Source organism: Phoenix dactylifera, unplaced genomic scaffold (assembly GCF_009389715.1).
Source record: "Phoenix dactylifera cultivar Barhee BC4 unplaced genomic scaffold, palm_55x_up_171113_PBpolish2nd_filt_p 000510F, whole genome shotgun sequence".
In the NCBI taxonomy this organism is placed as follows: Eukaryota; Viridiplantae; Streptophyta; class Magnoliopsida; order Arecales; family Arecaceae; genus Phoenix; species Phoenix dactylifera.
The window spans coordinates 92,111-109,424 of NW_024067924.1; the positions used below are offsets into that span (position 1 = coordinate 92,111).

At 38.7% G+C, this 17,314-nt stretch overlaps 1 protein-coding gene across 1 annotated transcript; it reads right to left on the reverse strand.

The window, feature by feature from the left end:
• Positions 1-845: 845 nt before the first annotated feature.
• Positions 846-16,675, reverse strand: LOC103720167 (probable protein S-acyltransferase 19). Its single transcript, XM_008809760.4, has 9 exons — positions 16,375-16,675; positions 12,420-12,533; positions 11,895-12,305; positions 7,489-7,557; positions 7,327-7,398; positions 7,104-7,232; positions 2,889-2,969; positions 2,605-2,808; positions 846-2,298 (listed from the first exon to the last, which is right to left on the reverse strand). The coding sequence occupies exons 1-9, from the start codon at positions 16,417-16,419 to the stop codon at positions 1,321-1,323; spliced, it is 2,103 nt and encodes a 700-aa protein (XP_008807982.1). The 5' UTR covers positions 16,420-16,675; the 3' UTR covers positions 846-1,320.
• Positions 16,676-17,314: the final 639 nt, after the last annotated feature.

Genomic DNA, 17,314 nt, shown 5'->3' on the forward strand with positions numbered 1-17,314 from the left:
GATAGTTCTGTGAGATAACCATCAAGCAAACTATCCCTCGAGTGTATGGATCACTATGTCCATCAATTATATCAATCCCTGGATGGCACAGATCGTTTCAAAGCAAAGTATCTGGTCATTTTGTGATGCAGCCCAATAGCTTGTGGAGAAGACTTGCTGGCCAAAATATAACATTAATGGATCCTCGCACATGTATACGCCAACTACTTCATGCTCTTTATTGGCATTTTTTTCCCCTGGGGGTAGGTGAGAGTTTTTCTTAATAGGGTTGAGTCCACTGCAATTATAAACGGGTCAAATTTTAGAAGAGGCCCCATAATTAGCTACGGCTTGGAAGGTTTTGACCATGTCCATTAGCTTTCTTCCTTTTTTTTTTAAAAAAAAAAGGACACATCCGTCTCCCTTTAGCCGATATCTCCAGGATATCGATTATTTTGAGTTCCGTTCATGGATGTGTCCCAGCTTCTCTAGCATCTTTTTAAAGACTCAAAAACAACGATTCTGCTTCTTATACCCAATTCTGCCATGACCGTAGCAAACAAATATTCCTTTGAACTAAATCTTGGGAAAAAAGAAAAAGAATTTTACCAAAAAAAAAAGAAAAAGAATTTTGTCCATCTCGATCGTCTGAAACCAACTGCAAAAGCAAAGCTCACCTCAGCTCCATGCACTCTGCCACACGTACACTTTCAAGAAAATCTTGTGATAGGATCCATATCTAGAGGTCTTCCAATGAGTACGGCGAAGTCTAGTAATAATTTCTTTTCCAAACATTTTCAACAAGGAAGCTTTCAAATTTCTAAAATGAAAAAAAAAAAGACTTTAAATTGGAGAAGACATCAAACAAGATCCTAAAACTTCAAGTGCAATGAAAATTAAAATAAAAAATGTATATCTGATGAACCAAACTGTCCTCAAATGAATGTACAAGCTGACATATACATAAGCATAATTGTTCCAAAGAAAATATGTCTGATGATCATCGTCACAAGCGAGGCCAGCTTTTTTGCAGGCAGGCAGAAGCAACCAGCAAAGAAGCAAACATCACCCCAGATGATCTGGGTGCTTTGTATCAGATGATCAATCTTTATGGTTATATCTTCTCACCTGGAGCAGCAGCTCGGTTTGCAGGTTTGAAACCGTACAACAGTGCATCATTCCCTTAAAAAGCAGTCATGATTCGATTGTCAGACTCAAGCGCCTCCAAAATTATGCCATTGAAGCACCTTCTCATCATAAATCCCATAAGAGCAGATCCATTGTCACCATTTAAACAGCTCCAAAATGGTGAAATCAGAAGATACACTAAGCAAAAAATCACTAGGGTCTGGATGCAGGGTTCTTCTGAAATGTTCCAGGAACAAATAAAGGGAACGAGTCCGCCGCTTGACCTCTCTCTCCGCGCGCCTCACGGAACACATGAGATTCCTTCTCAGCATCTGGTCTCAATCCAACAGTCTCGTTGCCCTGCATATCTCTAACAGGAGCATTTAAAAGTGGCCCGCCAAAAAATATTGACTGCCCTGTGTACATTAATCTCTCTGGTGGTGGCATAGGCGGCATCACCGAGGCACCAGCACTAGGATGGGTTGGTCTTCGTCCATAAGCACTAGATTCTGCAGAAGGATTTACCAAGGAAGCCCGAGAAGTTCTGGCTGGAACTTCAATTGTAGTTTCACTTCTGGCAGTCGCGGGTACTGACACATACCGGCCAGCTTCTTGATCCCATACGACTGAGGCCCTTTTATTCTCCCTAACAACTGAAGTGGCAGATTGGAACATTGGGTTAGTCAGTTGGGTAGTTGGAAAAGGCCCTCTTGGAAGGCTGGGTAGACGCCGTTCAGGAACTGAACGCTGCAAAGGCACCAAACCAAGGGCAACAGGTTCATGAATGTGAGCCGGACTGCTTAAGCTGCTTGCAGTTTGTGTACCGGTCTCATAATCTTCCTTGCTTGCAAGACTTAGTGGGTAGGAGTTCCTTGGAGAAAGCTTCAGTTCACTCCGTGATTCTTTAGTTGCACTGAAATCCAGGCTCATACTACTTCTCACACTTGCATTTCCACTGGAGCTGAAGTCCACATCAGGGACACGACGAGCATCAACGGGCCGAAGGACTGAAGAGGATGCCCTGGCTTTGGCTGCAGCCCTCATCGCCTCGTTGGAGTCTAATTTGGCAAGCTTCCATGCACTGATCTTAACAGCCTTTTTGGACTTGTTTGCTCTTTCAACATAACCGGCTGCATCTGGATCAACAGTCGAAGGTATCATACCTGGCTCCAAATGTGGGATGACTTCATCCTGTTGAAATCAAAAGTAAGAAATCAGTCCACTGAAGGAACAACCACATATGGATATCATTAAAATTTCTATCCCGTTTTCTGATTTATTTTGAAGTTTAGATTGTCACAAGATATAAAAGATTATAGTTGGAGAAATCAAACAACATTAATTGGATGGCCAGTCTTGTTTACACCCAATCATCCATGCAATGTCCATGCATGCTCTCATTAGTCTGAGTAGCTAAGATACTGGTATTTTAACATTTTACTGATCCATTGTTTTCTTTAATACAGCAGAAAAAATGAACATGTTGCAGAAGCTTGCCTGCTGGTCGACAAATACCCTTGGAGGAGTGCACCATACACCTTTATATTGAAGGCCTATGCCTAGAGAGCTTCCAACACTTAAACCAGTTGTGGCAGAATTAGTTGGCGAATAAAGGACATTTTGTCCTTCCTCATCTGCAGATGCTGGAGGTGCTTCACTCATAGCTCTCATAGCAACAACATACTCGTATGTTGTAATTCCCTAGCATATAAGAGGAAAAGATTCAACTGGTTATAACAGATTTGCTGCTAATTTGAACATTCCAAAGGTGCTGATCTAACCTTTTTTATCAATATCATGTGGAAAAAGAAGAGTTCACCCAAAGGCACGCAAGCCAGTAATGATACTGCAGTACATGTGGCCTACAAAACCAAAAATTAGAATTATGTTTCTACAATTAAAGGTGTTATTTTCTTACATGGATGTAAAGAGATCATATTTGTACAGTCAACGAGTATTTCTAAAAGATATGAAGTAAGATTTTAGTTTAGAACTATTAGATATGACAAAGCAAATAATATCTCTATAAAAATTATGAGAACATTTATGTCGGTAATAAAGGCCAAACACTTTTGCTACCCAATTTCTTTAGCAGAAATAAGAATACAAGGCATTGATATTTAATGCTTTTGCACACTTTTCAACTTCCCCTTCACAATGGGAAAGGACAAGAGAGAACAGGAGAATTGCATAATGAAGAAAATTTGCATGGTCTGTACCAAAAGTGAACAGTATCTACCCCTTCATAAGTTGCTCTGTAGTAATAACTATTCTGGTAGGGTTCATGACTGAATACTTCCAGTTGGATCACCATCCACATTCCAAGACCATCAGCCAAATTAGATAACAAAGTTAAAAGAAAAAACAGAGTCTGAATATGCAGGATGACCGGATGGAAACACTAAGTACTATAACCTAACTAATGCCAATTTGTTTATCTGCAATTCTCTCTGCCCTTTTGCTACAGATATCATCACATCCAACTTATATTGATTACCGATCATCTTTTTTACCAATACCTTGGTGAGCATGTCATTGAAATCACGACACAAAAATAGATAGCAGTACTCAAATGCTTGCTCTCAACTCTCTTTCACAATATGATAGTCTATCATAATATGTATGTTCTGTCCTTTCCAAAGATCGCCGAACCGGTACCAAGTGCCATACTGGTCGATATCCGGTACGGTTCGGTACTGGTTCGGACTGAACTGAACCGAGGCCGAACTGGTTGGCATGCCAGTTCACGCATCGGCACGCCCTAAATTTTTTTTTTGGAGTTCTCTCTCTTTTCGAACTTTTTCTATGAATTTAAGTCTAATTTGATATTTTTTTATGTTTTTTTGATATTTTCTGATGTTTCTATGATCCCGGTTTAAACTAAATGATGCATCTTATTGCTTTAAAATAATACAAATCATAAAATAAAAAACACAAAATATCTTCAAATCAAGATACAATCAATTACATACTTTTAGATCCAACAAACATGCATAATGATATATAAAATCGGATCGAGTGGCGATGCTTCTCGTAGATATCCGCATCATCAGCATAATCGGGAGGCACAATAACCCACCCCTCTATTCAAACAGCGTTGTAATCTTGTATGTTCATCCCATAAGGAATGCGCACCGGATTATAAACACTCTCGAATCTCTCGATAAAGCTCTGGCTCTGAGAGATGTCCTCTAGCTGATAATATGGTTGTGGAGGAGTCCATCCGAATATGATGGCAGCAAAATCCGACCCATGAGATGCTCCGAACTGCGTAGCATAGTAACCACCGAAAGATGCCTCAGACACATCATATCCATATCCGTATCCGTATGAATCATAGGCTGTCTGTGGCTTCAGATAATAGGATCCATTATAAGACTCGAAACCTGATACGTCTATAAATCCTACTCTACGTGCGAGGTCATCTGCAGCTGCATCGTATCCTCTTGAATGACCTCGAGGAGCCTGTCTTCTATATGCAATCATATCCTCGCGAGCTTTGCCAGATCGTCCACCATAGTTCCGATCCCGTGTAGCATGTATAAGTTAGGACTCACCGATGTATCGAAAACCACTCTGTGGCTGTATCTCATGAATAGTGGTCTCCTGTCCTCCACTACCTCTATGACCAGCAGATCCATAACCACCAGATATGTCATCACTGCTGCTCCAGAACTCCATGACACTCTTCATTGGAGTTGCCTTCTTACCCTTCGTACGCCTCTCTACCTGACTATGTCGCCCTCCTGACCAAGTCGACTGAGTAGCGTAGTGACCTCGTCCGAGCATCTCTCGATCATATCTTTGAGAGCAAGGTTCGCCGTATCGGTACCGAACCCCGTACTAGTGCCGCACTAGTATAGACGTACCAAGTGTCGGTACGGTATAGTACGCGGTACGCCAGGCGGACCGACATTGGCGTACTGATACCGATACCCATCGATACGGGTACAGTACGCTCGGTACCGACCGATACAGCATATCATGTTTGAGAGGATGTCTCGGGCAAGGAGTCATGTGGTGACTGGCTCTCCTCTGGCTGTGGCTGATCAGCTATAGAAATGCGTGGAACATTGTGCTCAGCCCATTGCCCTGCATTATTGCCACAGCGGGCCACTGGCCCCCGACTTGGTGCTAACCAATCGGTTCGCACCGAGTCTGAGTCGAACCGGACGGATCCGGTACGAGCCAATTCCAGCCAGTACCGACTAAAAAATTATCGATTACAACCGGTATTATTGAGGTTGTCGAAACCGTTTTTCTTAAGCGAACCGACCCGATCAAGGACCGGGTCGGCTTGGTTCAGCCTGAACCGGACGGTACAGCCCGGTTCGGTGATCCATGGTCCTTTCTAACACACCAAACTGCTGATTATGTGTAATGCAACTTGATTATCACAATATAGCTCCTCTGGTATTTGTAATACCATGAATAAAATCAAATCATTTTGTTATCAAATTTTTATCTAAAAACATACAATATTCAATGGTTCATATGAAATTTAAATGGCAAACTGGCCCTATCAATACTTAGTACACTTATAAGATGCAAATGACTGTAGGACAAGCAGAATTTCATCCCAAGTACAATAAGTGCATGATGACATCAAAATGAGAAAAATGGGGTGGCGGAGGAAAGTCAGTAAAAGCAACAAATCTAGTGATAATTTAATAAGTCAGATTGTTCAATAGTTCATGATATATGCCCAGATAATTGCAGATTTGCCTGGTCACTTTCCATCTTGCCATAAGGGTTCATTGGTGCGTCCATCAGTTTCACATACAAATTTCCAACCTTGAACAATCTTTCAAGTGCAAGATTCCATAGAGGCCAGCTAATACCTGGGCTGTACAACCTTAGTGTCCAAGCAATAACAAAATCTGTTTAAATTTTGTTTACACAATACACCCAGTGGATATGACCAGAAGAACTAAAACAAATTAGAGTAACCAACTGGGCTATGAAGACAATAGAAAACCACCACTACATTGAATATTTTCCAACCTGGAATCAGACTTTGCTGGACCAGATCTTGACTTGGTATATTAACTCTTTCAACGCTTCATGAACATACTGCCCAATACTCTTATTCCCACAAACTCTCATGCAAAAAAAAGATAACCTTGACATCTAGTTGCATTAAAGAAGAGAGAAAATATTTTGGGGTGGAGGGCGGCGGTAAGACAAGAAATACCTGGTGTTGGCACAAGAGAAAACTTTCAACAATTAAACCTGAAATATTAGAATGCACCATTACTTCCTAAAGAACCAATCTAATTAGAAAGGAGGTAACCTTAAATTTTGATGCCCAATAACATAGAATGGTGTTTTAAATATGCGAAAGAGATAAATATGACGTTGCATGAATTGGCAGACCTGTTTGAACAAATGACCCAAGCTTGCCATGATTTGCATGGAACCAGCAAGCTTCCTAAAGGCATAACTTCTCGTACAAATATAGGATTTTAGCGATCTTGAAATCAAAAAGGCCTCTCAGAGATCTACAATTTTATCTTCTGAACCATCAAAAGTAGGAACCTGATGTTTACTCAAAACCAAAGCACGACGTCTTGATACGGGGCTTCATACTTGTGCCACCCTATCACTATGTCTGTACTTGGTACGGGGGCTGGTTTGGCGTACCCAGTGTCAGTATGCCCTCCATACCACTTACCAATATCAAACCGGTGCAACATGGTACACTCTATACTGTCTGGTTTGGTACGGTATTGCATACCATGCTCAAAACACATGCTTCACACTAGAGTCTAGATATAGAGGTGGGAGGCAAAACTTGATTCTAAACCTTTTGAACAAGGTAAAATAGTGGCACATAATATCTCCTTAGTGCCCCCATGAAGATGGTAGCCCCAGACACAAACCCACCAATACTTTCTTATAAAACATCATAGGTAATTGAGGATGGCAGCGGCCCACAACCTGCAACAATTAATCATCTTGACAAAACAGGACAAAATTTGAAGCATCAAACTTACCACAACAGTTGCAAATGGAGCACGAGAAAAACCATTTCCTAGTTTCTCCTTAATATTGCTTTCTGTACCCTTTTTATCGACAAAGCAGAGAACGAGAACTGCAATGCCTACCCCACATTCGATTGCAAGCTGGTGCAAAAGAAAATGTTAAAAGTTCAAACCAACTAATTGAAGAGCTCATGTCTAAAGAATTCAACAAATTCACATAGTATTTGCTACATACCCAAATGAGGCTAGCGGCCATAAGGGAAATAAATGTTATATAATTTTTCCTCCCCACACAATTATTCAGCCACTGGAGACAAATGTATAAATAGATATGAAATTCTTTCAGTTAAATTGACAATTTAGAAATTAATAATTCAAGCGTTAAAGGAGAAAGTACCCGACAATGATGGTCAAAACCATCAACACATTTATCACAACTTCTGCAATGTTTACTGAACTTGCGGACCTGAAAGGTGAATGAATATAGAAATAAGCAAGAAAGTCATAAATATCTCAACTACTCTGAAGACTACTGAACTGTTCCGTAGCATTATTAATTCAAGCCATAAATCAGATATAACAGATTCTAATTAGCAGATGCCCAGCACAAAGGAAACCATTAGCACATAAAGATGTGCATAACTCATGAAAGAAGGTTTTCAAATTATTATCATTAAACAAAAATTTTTCAGGACCAAATGATGGAAACAAGCATTTTATATGGACATTTCTAATCCAAATCATTAAACTGACATGGATATGTAGTATGCCAAATTATTTACAAGTGTAGTACATTTAATTATTATGAGGTAACCAGGGTGTTAAATTGAGGTAATGATAAAACTTATAATAAGGCAATAACTCAAAAATAGTAAAAGATCTAGATGAGAAAGCCATTCAGAGCAATTCCTCAATCACCAAGGGCCTATTTGGAAATTCCTGCAGGAATTGGTCCTGTTGGCTTGCCTAGCCCCCATCTACTAAAGGCTTGTTGAAGTCCCAGCCTAAACCCAACCTATGTGCCTGCTGGTCTGCACAGAGAAAGAAGGACCCAAGGAGGTCTTTTTTTTCTTCTTCCCACAGGATTTGGGCTATGGGGTGTTGGGTTGATATGGACCGTGCTCAAAAGGGCTGCCCAATCCACAAACCCAACTGGATTACCCAAACAAGGCCTAAGTTACTTTTATTTATCAACCTACAAAACTACAATAGCTAAGAAAATGATACGAAAAGCCCACTCTTCAAATACTTAATGTTAAATATATCTAAATTTCATTAACTAAATCAGGGAGTGGATGAAGGAGTGGGCTCAGGTGCAGGAATGGGGAAGAGAAGTTTTGAAGAAAATAGAAGGAAAAAGTAAAAGGGGACCAGATTGAAAATTCCCATTGCTAACGATGGGATGGACCTTACAGATACAGAAAAATGGTTGAAGATAGAGGCTTTGAACATTGGTTCATTTCCTGGGAGGTGTCGTTAATCTCTGTCATTGGTCTTGATGTGAGGTGCTGCAGCTTATATATTTGTTCTCTTTTGATTCTTCACCCATTGTCTTTTCAACTACTAATGACTTGGATGCGGTGGTTAAGTTTGACAAAGTCAAGGAGAACAAGATGGTTAGCATGGTCGGCGGAACTGTCTCGAACTGCCCAGTTCAGGGCATCCCAAGCCGCAGACCAAAACGATTCCGGCAACGAAAACGAGAACCGGCAATGGAGGAAGAGAAGGAGAAGGAAAAAGAGGAAAAGAGAGAGAGCGGGGGAGGGAGGAAAAGGGAGAGGAAGGAAGAGAGAGGTCGACGGAAGCCGAGGAGCCGCCGCACAGAAACAGAGGAGGGGCTCTGCCTCTGGTCCCCTGTTTTGTTCGAAACAGGGGCCCGGAGGTGCTCTCTTTTATTTTTGAGATTTTTAAGTGAAAGTCGGCAAACCCATTACCAACTTGACTTAATTTTTTTATTTAAAAAAATCAAAGGGGCCCCCTCCAAGCCTCTATTTCGAAAGAAATAGGGGACCGGAGGCGGAGCCCCTCCTCCGCCTCCTCCGCACGGCGACTCCCCAGCCCTCCGCTAGCTCTTTGCCAGCCTCCCCCTTCTCTCTCTCTCTTCCTCTCTCCCATTCTCCCTCTCCCCCGCCTCTTCTACTGTGTCGGTACAGGCGACCCATGCTGCCAGGCAACTGGTCCGGGCTCAGTACCGGCACAGCAGTCCTTGATGGTTAGTTTATCATCACATTAACTATTAGGGATAAATGATAGCAAAAGAAAAAAGAGGTTAAAAAAATTAGTGTGCTTCTAAATCTTATTATATTCTTGAATCTTCTTATTAGGTTTCTTTTAGTGTTATCTTAGGAGTCCTATGTTCATGACTGGCGCATCAAGTTCCTAGATACATACATACATATAATAAACATATTATATACATATACAGAAACATACACACATACATAGATATATATGCACAATCTATTATATACAGGGTTGAGAGAGTCTTTAAGTCATCAGGTCTTAGTTTTGGAATGTTTTCCATATCGTGTTACAAGGGAATCTAAATTTCATAATTTACAGAAAGGTTTTAGGTGCTCATGAATGGGATTAGTTAGTTATTAAGAGTTCTGATCGAACTCTAATAACTGGGCTCTAAGTAACTCGTTCGCAATACTATATCCTACACCTAGGAGTTCAAATTGGACAAGTTTAGAGGTTCAAATAAATCTAAGAAGCCTATAAGGCTGGTTAAAAGAGCGATGTATGCAAAATATTTTGGTTTAGAAAAACTAATTTTTTTAGGCCAGATTCAACCTCCTTTCGCATCTACTTTTCTCCAATCTCTTCCTCCCTTCTCTCTCTCTCTCTCTCTCTTTTTCTAATCTCTCCTTCTCCCATCTAACCATTCACCTTTAATCAACTAAGTACCTATAGTTAGTTTCTTCTAATTCCAACTTGTCATCCAATTTGAAGTATTAGTTGTTTAATTGCTCAAAGCCATCAAAGCATGCAAATCCTGGAATTCGCAGAAATCTGCACAGTTGTCTTAAATTTAATTCTGTGTCTGAAAGTCCTAAAACTCCTAACTTTTTCAGTACCCATAACCAATCACTAAGTTCTCCAAAAAATATCCTTAATTCCACCAGTCCACCACATCACTCGCTTCAATCCTATTTTCTGATATTCGATGCAAAAACTAGAAAAGAGTAAACCCTGTAAAAACTAGAAAAGAGAAAACCCTAAATTCCTGATCCTGTTAAATTCTCCCATACATAAGCAGACCCAACAAACAGAAACCAATGAAGAAATGCCAAAACAGTTCTTTACTCAGATGTTCATCCACAAATTCAAGTTAATTTTTCTAGTATAACAACCATCAATTCCCTCATATCTTCAAGAATAAGTTTTCTTTTCTTTTTAATTCAACACGATTCTTTGAAAAACAATCCAAATATCATTAAATTCTTCTTCACAGTTGAGCAGGCCACATACCAATCAGCAAGATAGTTTGACATACTGCAGTCTAAACCTCTAAAGAGAGTAACTAAAAAGAGCACATACAGTTTTGTTTGGTAGTACTGAATACACAAGCAAACTATTAAAGGAGAGATAATCATTGATAATAATATCCAGAAGATGCACACTACTGTCATAGTACCCTGTTCAACAACATAGGTTAAGAACATTAACCCTAACCACACGTCCTTGATCCTATAGTCATATCAGAATAAATCTTAAGCAGTGTTTGGATGGGGAAGTGTGTGTGTGTGTGTGCATGCGCATGGTGGCGGGCAGCGGCATATCCCCTAATTCCCTCATTTATTTTGCCAAATGGCCTTTTGGCCTGCCAATGGAGTGAGGGTTTTTTTCGGGAGGAGGGGGGGGCGGTATAGGCTTACTCTCTCCAATTACCATATTACGCCTCAACTAAACCTGTCCACTCTTACATACACATAAAAGTGAGAGGGTAATATAGGTGATTGACCTCTTGAAAGAATAAGACAACAATTGAAAAAAAGTGTTGGGCTACTGAAGCACAAATATAGAAAGTTTGAAAACTTAAAAAATACCTGGACCATTCAGTTTAACCTTAAGTATCTGAACCCAACACTTAAATATGTTTACTGGTATAACACTTGGATATGTATTCATAAGAAGAATTTGTTAGATTCTAGAAGAATCTGACACTTGGACACACACATGCACCTGATGCACATAGCAAAATAATTTGAGAAACGGAGGAAAACAACATGATAAACAAAAAGAATATGATACATAGAAAAGTAGCAGATCCTAAAAATGGATTTAAACAAGAAGACTTTCTAAATTTAAAAAAGAAATACCAAATAAATAGATCATTAGGATGATATGAACAAATCTGAATACTTCAGACTTGGTAGAATATTTCAAGTGAATATAGTAAATGATAAGTAATGCCCTTGATAATTCCCACCTTCCTTCCCTTCAGAAGATTAATAAGGGCCTTGGGAACATTTATGGTCTATTGCCATGACAGGTTTCAAATAATTTTAACGAAGAGAGGAGAAAGAAGATAGATAAGAATTATCCTCAGATATCTACTGTGTCCACTTGTGGCTGGCATGTATAAAAACTTAATATAAGTGATGTTTGAAATGACGAGTTTAGCATGACATATAAAGGGATTTTAATACAACAGTACAGTTCCATAATGCTTTTCCTCTTTCATCCATGTCATGAGGATATCTTACATGGATCACTGAAGCACAAAAATGAATGGAATTCATGATTTATCATCAACAATCTTCCATCAATTAAATTCATATCATCCATAACCTTTACCTCAGCATTGCACAATGTACAGAACAAAGCATCTTCCACACCAGCTTGATGCTCAGTGGTTTCTGGTTTGCGGCAGTCTTCTTTTACAAATAATGCACAGATAAATCCTCCAAATCTGCAGCAACGAAACTTACTTTTTCTTGGCAGGCCCACTGGGGTGTTTATCCTGACATCTCCTCCAGGTGAAGCATTTTTATTGGGATTGCCATCCGGAGAGGTTCTACAAGCTGATGATGGAGAAGAATATGCTCCAGTTGCATTATTATAATGATTGTCAGGTAAATCTATGCCTGGAATCCCAGGATTATTTTTGGGAATATTGAAGAACTCATCATCAAATTTGGACATAATTCCAGGATCAGCAGGGTTTATACGTGTACAACGGACATAAAGGATAAAAACTGTGAGTGCCTGAAATAAGATTACGAGAAATAAAGGATCAATAGTATTAAAACTGGACCTATCATATTAACAGAGGATAGACATGCATGTATGATTTCCTCAAGGTAGGAAGAGTTCACATACCAGAGGAGTGTAAACAGCAATGGAAGCGTATTCAAATACGTGTTTACCAAGAAAGGGTGCAAAGAAGGCATAGAATGCAACAACCAGAAGAAAGAACACTGTGATAGCAACAACCTATCAAAAGAAAGGCAAGATGAAAAGATCAGAAAAGATAAGCAATCAGCAAAGATCCAAAATTTCCTTTCAACCAGCAATGTAGAATTATGATAAATATCACAATAGCTCTTGCCAATGACTTTAAAGCAATAAATTACTTCTCAAAAAAAAAATGTGTTTGGTAGTATCAACTAACAAATGCTTCTACAAGAAGGAAAAATGGGGGAAAAGCAGTTTCAGGGGAACCTTGAAAACCTAGCTTCTAAGTTTTTCTTTTGTAAGAGCATTTTAAAAAGCAGAAGCAATAACAAAAGTTCCCTAGACTCTCCAATGCACGAGCACAAGTATATACAATTTGGAATTCTTGCACCATGTACTGTCGTTTATGCACAATTCCTTTGCAAGTTCAAACAAGAAATATGAGGATGCCTATTCATCAGACTAAACACATACTGAAATGTGTGCATATGTACAATAGGTGCCAGAATTATGTACCATTACTCATGTAGCCTGGAGAATCATAAAAGATAACTATTTGTAAACAAGAGACCAAATTATGGAGATGATATTAGCCCAAGAAACCCTTGAGATTCTAGGAGGCTAAGATTTTCTTTGGCTTGTCTTGTTATGTGATTTGTTTATTGTATACATTCTTTAATTTAGCTTTCTCTTCTAACCTTATTATCTTGACAATGGGCTCTGAAAATTCAAATTAAATTCCAGTCTGTGTACTCTGGTTTTCTATCATTTTTTTGTTCACCAACTGAAAATAAAAAAAACAAGGGTGAGCAACAAACAAATAGTTCATAATATCCAATTGAATAATTTATTGCACCAGATTAAGTTTATAGTTAACTAAATATGAGTATCCAGTACTCATATCTAATAAGCTAGGTCACCTACCTGTTGATTGGCCAATGGTTTAAAAGATGACCACCTAGGCAACAGCCATCAAGGCGCCCACCTTAATGTTTTGCATCATGTTTAAATATGGAGGATGAGATTGATTGATGAAATAGTATCGAACTAGTAAAATATCCCAATGCAGGGAAAAATTAAAAAAAAAACTATACTATGAAAAATCGTAAAATAGAAATGAAATAAATATTGAACTATTGACAGATGAAAATTATTACTATAAAAAGCAAAAATATATGATAACAAAAGAAGTATTAGCTTTCCAGAATTAAAAGTAAAATTTGAAAAAGTAAATGAAGGCTTAAATAAACCAATATCATTTTTACAAAAAGTAAATATTATATTATAAGTTGAGATACAATAAAAACAAAAATAATTATTAAGAAGTATGATTATGATTCCAAATACTAATTATAAGGACAATCAAGTAAACAACTAATATAATACGGCAAAACAAAGGGAACAAATTCAAATCTATATTGAATTAAAATCTGACAGCAAACTGGGTCATGTATGGATCTCATCAAATTGGACTTGACTCAATTTATTTTATTACTACATAAATATTTTATTTTTTGAGAACCCTAATTAAAAAACCAAACAATGATCTATGAGTGGAGGGCTGACCTGAATATAGTCCATCAGCAACAGACTTTTAAGAGTTTACCACAGATTGGTGGTAACAGATTTCTAAGAACCCATCGAACTTCTATTTTTTAAAAAAATTTGATATTCTTAGTTAGGGAAGCCAAATACTGAATTGAAAGAGGAGGGCCAGCCTGATCAATCTTCAGAGAAGTCCATTGAACTTCTCTTTTCTTATGGGAAAAAAGAGAGAGGAGTCCCTAAGACTTCTTTTTTTTAATTTTTGAGATTTCCAATTAAGAAAACCAACATGAAAGAGGAACACCAGCCTGACCTACTACATCAGTAAATAAGCACTATTGGATTGCCATGGATACAGCTAACCTATTTGGCACACGTTTCTAAGAGTCCATCATATTGTATATTCAACCAAGAAAAAAGGAATCGTCCCTCCATCAGGTAAACAGCGATCGGGTTTATATGTTTAATGAGGTAGTAAATTAATACATTTAATAATATGGTAAAGCCTTAATAGCAGAAATCTTCCAGGTGGTGCATCCACTTCCGAGTCTCTTCAGAAACTCATCCCTGCACCCAGCAACCAGTTCCAAAGCATTTCTTATAATTAATAATATTTTAATGAGAGCTGCTTCTCCATACTCATCCTCCCGAATTTGCAAGCGCTTCTGGTAACTAACGGTAAAACAACGGATGATGTGACAATAAATTGGACCTTTTTTTGCATTTTTGCTAATTTTTGAAGAGGGGAGAGCTTTCTCTCCTATCTATTTAATACATATATATTATATAGAATTGTAGATGTCACTAAGGCAATACTTCCCATTAATTTATGACATTTTATTTCATACTTTTGGGTATATATACATACATACTACATATATATACACACATGCATACACACACACACATGCACAGACACATAAGTAATGCAACTTGTTTGAGTTACACTGCAGGCCCTATCCTCCAAAATCGCCTAGTCCAATATTACATTTTGAGAGTTGATGTCAACTTAAGAGCCAACATTTTTGTTTTTTGATCCACAACACCTAGGAACCATTGGCTAAGTTAAATTTCTCTAGTGCTTTACTTAGCTGCAAACTTTATACATTCTACTTGAAAAGGGAAGAAAATGTCCAAACCCACCAGTAATTTTTCTATTATTAGTTATGCTGTGTTGATATAATCTGCACTTTGTGTTCTTCACGATCAATGAAAACACAAGGAACAGTACTCAGAATGATTGACCCATATTATAACAGCTAAGAGAAAAGGAAAAGAAACATATCATAGGTAAAATTTGTCTTTGGATGACATATGAACAAATACATATATTGAGAAACTTAAATAAAAAGAAAAAAAAAAGTAGTTCTAATCATATTTGTGGTCGTCTTATCTAAATATAGTTTCAGTAACAACAGATACCCTATTATCAAGCATGTCATCTTCCACTAAACATATATTGAACTTACACAAAGTACAAATCAGTGCAACTGGAAATTCAAGGGCCTCTGTGCAGATACAAAATCACATCCAACAATCTAAAAAATAACCAACCTAAATTGTGCTCAGAAAGGAAAAATGCAACCAGAATAGGTTCATGACAGAATTCAATATTAAACTTTTCAGGGAAAGGTAAAATGTAACAAAAAAGATGTAATCATGATCCCTTCCGATGTCATGTTGCAATACATACAAACAGGAAAAAAACATAAATGAAACTAAGAAATAGAGTAGATGCAGGTTCACCACAAAAATAAAAGGGATGTAGGAAAAGGTGAACTGAGTACTGCTGCGGTGAAGCAATGATAAACCACCTGGTGAACCATGAACGCAACACATCCTAGAATTTTATAAGAAAGATAGAAGATATTTAAGCCCTTCTGACGCCATTCCAGTGTACATAAACACAGATGAATCCAGCATCGATGAGGAAGACAAAAATAAATCTAGGAAATAGAACAATGTGGGTTTCCCACAAAAATTTTGAGGAATGAAAAGCTAAATACTTCTGCAAAGAAGCAAGAACGACCCATAAGAGATATCACGAACCCTAGGAAAAACCCTAGGAGTAAACCTGGAAGATTTGCGACCATGTTGGGTTAATTAAAGTTAATGAGGAAAGAAAAAAAAAATGCAACTTGTAAAAGGAAATCGGAACTGAGCTCTTCTATGAAGGACCTGTGAAATCCAGAAGCAATCAAAGATAAGAACAACAAAACCTAGAAAGAAATACGAAAGATTCCAACTTTTTCCAATATGAAGCCGCCAAGGGCCAGTGGAGACCCGACCCGCAAGAAACCTCCCAGGGAAAAAAGAAACAGAAAAAGAACACTACCTGGAAGGTGTGAGCAGGGAGCTGCCATCCATGGCGCCTCACCATGGCCGCACCCAAGGCGTCCTCTTTGGATCCCTCGGATCAGAGCATGAAAAGGGGAGAAAAACCCCGCGGAGAAGCGAGAGAGAGAGAGAGAGAGAGAGAGAGGAAGGGAGCCCGAGAGGCCCCACGGAGGGCAGCGGGGATTTCTTTTTCCCTTCCGGGTGAAATGGTTCGGGTGGACAGAGGGAAGGGGGAAAAGAACAAAGGTAAAAGAACCCCACACTCAAGCCTCCGGGGGGAGACAAGAGAAAGGCTTTGGCTTTGGCTTTGGCTTTGGCTTTGGGCTTCAAAGGGAAGCGAGGGCTCCGCAGCAGAACATGGGCGTTGCTTTTCCTCTTTTTCTCTCGGTTTTTCTACTCTCCTTTGGATGACTCGGGTGCGATCGCATGTGCCCTTCCACATGTGAGATGTTCGCTATACGAGGCTGTGTGCAATATTTATTTTGGATTGCCCATGCATTAAATGCTAGGTGGAAGGAGGGGGACAAAGGAACTGTGGGATTTTAACTTATTGAGTTGTGACTAAGGGCTTAATTGCTCTTGAGACTTTGGAGTTAGCACCTGTTTGTTTTTGATTAATTAGGGTTTGTATATTGACTATTGAGGAGGAGAGAAAAAAAATGGAAGGTGTCAACTTGGATTCAGGGTTGGAAAACTTATGGTCGGATTCAAACCATTTTGGATTCGGATGAGCCAACTTGATAGCTTAAATGGATCGTGTATCAAATAAAACTGATTTTTTGACTCGTGATTCGTCCGAGTCATGAAAAATTTGGTAAAGCTCAACTAACATTTTCTTAAATTTTAAATGTGATCGGAGTTCTCTAATTTTTATATGCTAATTTTATTTTTTGACTCTACTTAATCGAGTGAGTCACGAGTTTTTGATTTGACTTGGC